The following is a 7,269-nucleotide window of genomic DNA, read 5'->3' as shown; positions in this document are numbered from 1 at the left end:
AAAAAAAAAAAAAAAAAAAAATAGCGATTATTATTAAAAAATTAAAATTCATATTTTCGCGAGCCGGGAGTTTTTCTTCCATTTCGATTTGCATGCCAAGCAATGCAGAGACTCGATCTCGTCTGACGTTGCCCGCCGCCGTACGAATATTTAAATATTTATCTTGCTCCCGCGTTAACATCCGCCGGACGGAACAGCGTAGGATCGGCCATCGGAAATATGGAAATTGGCCGCCGACGATGAGAATAATATGGCACGCGTTCCTGCATCTCTGCGTGTTCGGTGCGCGTTGCGCGCCGGAGCGGACGACATTGCCAATTACAATATCGACGTCTGGTGCCGCGGAGGATCGAGAGAGAAGACCGGGAGAAGACGAGGAACAGGCGAAGAAAGAGGAAGAGGAGGAGGAGGAGGGCCAGAAGGAAATTGAGGCCGTGCCGATGACGGAACAGGTTATGAATCCTAACATAAAAATAACCGACGTGCCGGACGTGGATGAGGCCAGCGAGGAGTGGGACGCGGACTGGGACAAGAACAAGGTTATACGGGACGTCGCCTATTATATACGGGCGCACAAATTTCGAGACTACGACCGCCGTTACTACAAACGGCTGGAAGATTCGCCGAGCAGACTTTACGAGGAATTCCCGAAACCGCCGCTGAAGTCTTTGCACTGGGAAGTACGTAGGTACTGGTGGGGGTCATTTGCCATTTTGGCTAGATGGCTCGGCATCGTATTCTCGAATCGTGGGTGGGAAATTCCCGCGCCCGATACCGGTAAATACGTACGTACGTGTTGCCGCCGCGTTGCAATTAACGATTCGAAATCGAAATGTTTCCCCGGCGCGGGGACTCAAAACAGAAGGAAACGAGTAAACGGCAAATTGTTGGAATTATTTTAGAACACGTTTGTGAAATTACACTTGTCGGTTCGTCGATTTCATCGTACCGTGAATTATAATTACACTTGTGACTCGTAGTTGCGATTAAATTTGTAAATTGCCACTATGTAATTTAATTGTGAAGAATTGTAGAATGATACGAGTGATTTACTAAATTTAAAATTGTAGGATCATTCCTCTGTGTCTTCTTCGTAGATGACCTCGGAGTTGTAGATACTTTTTTCTCAAAAATTGTAAAAGTACAACAATTCCCTGAAATTCGTTGCACAGTTTTTTTTCCCCATCATTTTATTGAACTTGTTACTTCGTTCTAGTTTTGCAGTGTTTGAATAAAATGAATCAATACCGCTGGAAGTGGTTATTAATAATTATTAATTTTGCACATTTCGTTGTAAATTCTTCACGAAAGAATGTAATGAAATTCGGATAAATTCCAGAATTGAACAGTCGAATTTTATATCGTTATGATCGCCAATGTTCAATAATACCAATTGAAATTAAAGTGGATTAAGCCATTAAAGTTGATTTTTCAACGAAGGCACAAACAGAGAAAAAACTAAAAGCATCGAACCTCGAAGAGTTCAATCGTTTAATTTTGCAACGACTTGAAATTAATTTATTTTGTTAAATCACGGCAACTAATTTCATTGTTTGAAATATCGCGTATAGCACATAATTCGTTCATATTTCCAGTGTCTTAAATTTGAACTGAATAATCATGATTGTTACACACTATCGTGTTCTCACTTTTATGTGCAAGAAATTAAAAAAAAAAAAAAAAAACGACGTTGAATTTTTCCAAAATAGATAACAGCATTTCCTCGTGCTTGGTGACCATGTCACTGATGCATATTGAAGATACGGTGACACTAGCGCAAAGTATTAACAACCTCAGTAAAGTGCGTGTGCGATACGTATGTACATAAGAGCAACACGATGGATGATTGTACGCAGATATTGCGACGCGAGCTTCGTCGAGTGCCTGAAATACCTCGAAACGATCATTAAATCGACTGCCCTGAAACGTGAAGACGACACTGTCACGATCGTGAAAGAACAGAAATGGAATCTCGCGGACAATGCCAAGCAGATCCAGGCGGCTCAAAAGGACTGTCAGGCAGCTCAGAGGCGTGACGACCTAACCATGCCCCCCTTTCAAGGTCCGATAGGCAAGTACCCTCGTGCTTCCCTCGAGATCTCTCTAACAAGAGAAAGAAAAAAAAAAGAGAGAGAAAGGTTAATGATCGATATCGGAAAAAAATCCATCCAACAAGGGTATTTTTCTTTTTTATTTCTCGAGCTTCGATTCATTCACGTTACAAACGTTCCATTACAATACGCAGAGAGAAAGAGAGAAAGAGAGAGAAATCTGTCAAGCAATTCGATTACTGGGAAACGGTTGAATGAAAAAGGAATGTATAGTGACGGACAAAAGAGGAATTTAAGAAACGCGGGATGTTTCTAGAAAACAGAATGAACAAATGTAAAATTATACTTTAGAATAGATTGCTCTTACCAATCGAATTCAATCTGATCGAATTTAATTTAGTCAAAATTATCAGGGGCTATCTTTTGTAAATATATATATATATATACGCATACATATTTACAAAGGATAGCCTCTGATAATTTTGAATAAATAATAAATTTGATCAGATTGAATTCGATTGATAAGAGCAATCTATTCTAAAGTATAATTTTACATTTGTTCATTCAGTTTTCTAGAAATATCCCATGTGTGTGTGTGTGTGTATGCATATATACCATCACCAGCAACGATACATTATCGTCGGCACTTGTTGCAAGATAAGGGTTAACCAAAACGAAATGTCGACTTAGAGCGGTTCCAGTGGCGCACAACGGTCAGTTACTACATGTGCTGGTACACGATGCTCGGTGTGCCGGAACTGAGTATCTTCGGGGAGTCGTGCGACAATTACGCCAACTGTCAGGTCGAATCGCCCGGAGCCGGGAACGAGGACTCAAGAGCCGACGACACGATACCCTATGCTTGCGCCCTTTATAGTTTCTGTCCGGATCATTGTTGCCCCATGAAGCATATCCGGGATATGACGGATTGCCATCAGTCGCAAGACAATCCCTGTTACGCTGGGAACCCGCCGGGTGCGTAGAAATCACCTTACACTCCCAGCCGTAAGAGGATTCCCGCAATTTTCGATCCAAACGATCCTCCCAACATCCAACATTCTGCCAGATATCCCGCTATTTCGCTCGTCCAAGACACTGTTATCGCGTTTCACGCTTGCTGCCAGATGTTCGTTAATCGACCATCTTCGCTTCAGCTACCTGTAACGATCTGAGATCAAATTTGTATCGAGTTCGAATTACTTCGAAGCAGCATTCTTCGTTTTTTTTTTCGATTCTTGGCAGGTCTCAGAGCTTGAACAAGATTCAGGCCTTGGGCGTTTCATGATTTTCAGTTCAAATGATATATTAAATTTATATTTATTTAATTATATGCAGTTGAACAAATGTGATTCTTTTTAATTGTTTACCTTTGTGTCTCAATTATTTAATTAAATAATATATTAATTGTATATTATATAATTATCGATATCGTGTAATTTAGTATATTACGTATTAATTGTATATTATATAATTATCGGTATCGTGTAATTTAGTATATTACGTATTAATTGTATATTATATAATTATCGGTATCGTGTAATTTAGAACGCGTCGAGATATACTCTCAAAGAGCTAATAAATTTCACGTCAACAATCAAACCAAAAGTGACTAGATACAGCAACTCTCGAGACTTTCAAGATATTCAAAAAACTAACCAAGATTTTCGAATTTCAAAACCTCAAACGAATATTCTTCGAACTGATTCGAATTTCGACGTCAACGTCAATCTCAGATCCCATCATCTCCACTCTATTTTTAACAGACCTGAAAGTATCATCGATCCGACGATCTCTTCTTTCTCGATTTCATACAGAGCACAGGGCATGCTCGTTGAATCGGCAAGAGAATCAAGATCTCCTCGGCTTGCTGGCGAATCAGATCAACATCAGCTGCGAGTGCCGTGAACCCGGCTACGAATGGTCATCCAGGTTCGGTCTTTGCGTCGACGTGAACGAGTGCACTCGCGGTAGACACGGTTGCGCGATGGAACAAGGTGAAATCTGCATGAACCTGGCCGGTGGCTACGAGTGCGTTTGCAAATTCGGCTACGTTTACGACGATGATCGGGGAGAGTGTGTTTTCAGCTCCGATATCGAAGAAATGCTGTCGGGATGGGAGGAAGAGCCGAGCGTCGAGGAAACCAAGCGCAGCTTAATCGAGACGATCGTTAAAACGATCGCGAGAGCGCCTGGCAATCGTCTCGCGTTCGATCGCGCGATTCTTCCTATCGTGATCGTTGCGAATTTCTGGCTGTTGTAAGAAGCACGATGGACGTTTCACGTGTCACGTTTCATTCGTGATTATTGATGCCCGTTTTATATAATCAACCTGTGAATTTAATAATGTAGTTCCATGTTCGATGGAATTCCAACTCATTTACGCGCGTGCGATCGGTTTCATACGATCAAAAAAAAAAAAAAAAGTATTCGCGCGCGCTCTTATTTTCCAATTGAAACGCGAGCTTTTTCATTTTTAATTTTAATCTCAAGTTTCATTGATTGACGTGAAACGATGCAAATTGGAAATAATTGAATGTAGAAATATAATATAAATGAATATTGATGAAGTAACGTAAATGATATGTAAATGATACGATAGATGTAAATATATTTTTTTTTTTACCACTGTATTCGCTCTAAACTAGTAACTCTTCCATATTTTTACAAGAGGCGCTGATATGGACCGAGTTATACATTATAAATATGTATTATGTGATCTCGATCGAATTACGCGCTCATTAATTAGAAGAAAATACTAATTATTATCTTGTAATTCTTTGTCCAAAATAATTTATCTCTTGTTAATTATTACTATTATTGTTATTAGTTTCTCTAGTTCAACTTTCAGTTTTAAATGATACTGTCCTGCATACATGATAGTAACTGCTCACGAAAATGATCGAATGAATGTAAGAATATTTTTGTGTTTTATTCTTGTGTATTGTTGAATACATTATGCGTATTATTCAAAACATTTCTACTAAAATCCATAATCATATTTACGTAGAAAAGTGTATTGTACTCTCAGCCTGGAAGAAAAAATACAGAGTGGCAGTTAACTAGCCACATTTCACAACGACACCAATATTTTCAAATTTTATCATTTTATTCGTCATATATATATTTTTAAATTGTATTTAAGTGTTCATATATCTAGCTCAATGTATCATCAAGCTGATAAATAAACAAATCACATTAATAAAATTTCACATTCAATGTTTCATATAATACATATTCACGTGATATATTATACAAAATTTTATGGGACGCTATGATTAACATTCTTAAATCGTAACGATCGAAAAAAATAACCGATACGTTATACCATATCTGATGTTGTATCATATTCTAAGCCACTGATTAATATCAGCGTGATCGTTTAGGAAATAATATCCATTAGGATAACTGATAGTACCGGATATTTGTACAATTCAAATTTTGATCTCGCGCGATTCCACGTGTTTCCTACTCTATCTAACTCTACGCGTTATCTGCTCTACACGGTTGTTTGCCCTGCTCAGGGAAAAAGCAATGGTATTTGGCATAATAATCGCGGATAGGAACGCTAAACTAGTAAATTAGAAACCTCTAAAGCATTTTCTGTTTCGCAAAGCTCCGCATCGAACGAGTTGACCCGTTTGCGATAAAACTGTAATTACTTTAGAACGCGAGGTTTAATATTCGCGACTTGCAGAGTAATTTATATATTTAATCTCTGGACAACGGACAATTTCATTTTTGCATGATTGAATCAGATTTGTCTCGCGATGTATTTCTTTTTCTAAAAAGAAATGTTCGCGATGAAATTTTGAACTGTTTGAATTCTGGTTTCTTAAATTGTTCCAACAGATAATGGTAATTGAAGAGAAAAGTACATCCAATTGTAGAACTTGTGAAAATTCCATATAAACGTAAAGTAGAATTGCAATTATTATTACGTAAATACAAATAAATGAATATTATAAATATTATTGTTACACTTTATAATTGTACATTTATTGTCTGTTTCAGCATCCAAGAGATCGTCGTTAAGAGCATGAAACCAATTTGAAACGTCTCTCTGCGAATCCCATCGATCTACAAATATCTGCAGATTTCAAACGAAGATTTTCAGCGTGTAAACTCTAAGAACTTCAAAGAGAAGTGACGATGTCTGTCACATTTTACGAGAAAATGTAAATAAATTAGAACGAAATCCGCCATGCAATTACCATGGACATTTTAAAGCGTACAAAATATGTTCTTGTCATCGCTTTTAACAATTATAATTAGAATAAATTTTCTTCCCTTCCAAATACGATAGAGCCTTGCTAGGTCCGGTAACAAAGACAGAAATGAACATTTCGCGTGATGTAACTTTAACTGACCATACTGTTTTAACTTTGCACAAAATTTTAATTTTAAACCTTCGTCATCTCAAGTATGTCAACGACTGATTAATCTCTCTCTTCACGTAATCGAATTGAACGCGCCCCGAAATCGACATCTCGAAGCAGGGAAAATTCAGGGAAAAGTGAAATAATGTGGAGACTTAGCAACAGGCTAAAGTTGAAAAGTCGTTGCAGAGGGAGGGGGACAACTCCGACTGAGCTATAGCTGTAAAGCAGTGATAATGGTTCGGAAAAGAGATCTTCCCAACGGCGGCTCTTATATCGCCGTTTCAACCGTTCCGAATGAATTCTACATCCCTGTAGGGTGGGGAACCGGCGCGCAGCGGCCATGGCGTGTGATAAAGTGATTTAACGTAGCGAGAGAGCACTTTAAGGAATTAGACTGGTGATGCGTAGGCGGGTTTAAAGACGTCGTTACTTTTGTACGACTATTAGCCCTTTTCTGGCCTTTGAGCGGCTTTCACCGAGACCCGATTGAAAAGGTGCCTGTTCATTTCGCGCGCGTAAACCGCGTTTCCAATGGAAGGTCCAGCGCGAAACCGAAGCGCAACGATCTTCGACTGTTTTCACACGACTAAGATCGTGTGTACCACGTGTTCTCTGCGAAACACATGTTGATTGTTGATTCTTGTCTATTTTTCAATCGTTTAATTTTCGTCAGTCACTTAATATTATTTAAAAAAAAAAAAAAAAAGAAACAAGCGCCAGAGCAGATGCTTTCACATAACACGTGTTTTATTAACAAAGAATCGTGGATGTGTGTAATGTACGTATTTCTAACGTGCATTGGAGAACAGACGTTTTGAAGAATTACTCGGGAATTGACA

At 38.6% G+C, this 7,269-nt stretch overlaps 1 protein-coding gene across 1 annotated transcript; it reads left to right on the top strand.

The window, feature by feature from the left end:
- Nucleotides 1-225: 225 nt before the first annotated feature.
- On the top strand, nt 226-4,353 carry LOC122529581. The gene is made up of 4 exons (XM_043655844.1): nt 226-688; nt 1,857-2,071; nt 2,742-3,026; nt 3,866-4,353. Exons 1-4 carry the CDS (start codon nt 240-242, stop codon nt 4,309-4,311), a joined length of 1,395 nt encoding a protein of 464 aa, XP_043511779.1. The 5' UTR covers nt 226-239; the 3' UTR covers nt 4,312-4,353.
- Nucleotides 4,354-7,269: the final 2,916 nt, after the last annotated feature.

Source organism: Frieseomelitta varia, unplaced genomic scaffold (genome assembly GCF_011392965.1).
Source record: "Frieseomelitta varia isolate USP_RPSP 00005682 unplaced genomic scaffold, Fvar_1.2 scaffold_295, whole genome shotgun sequence".
In the NCBI taxonomy this organism is placed as follows: domain Eukaryota; kingdom Metazoa; phylum Arthropoda; class Insecta; order Hymenoptera; family Apidae; genus Frieseomelitta; species Frieseomelitta varia.
The sequence above is the reverse complement of the archived record's forward strand: the minus strand, read 5'-3'. Positions and strand labels throughout refer to the sequence as shown.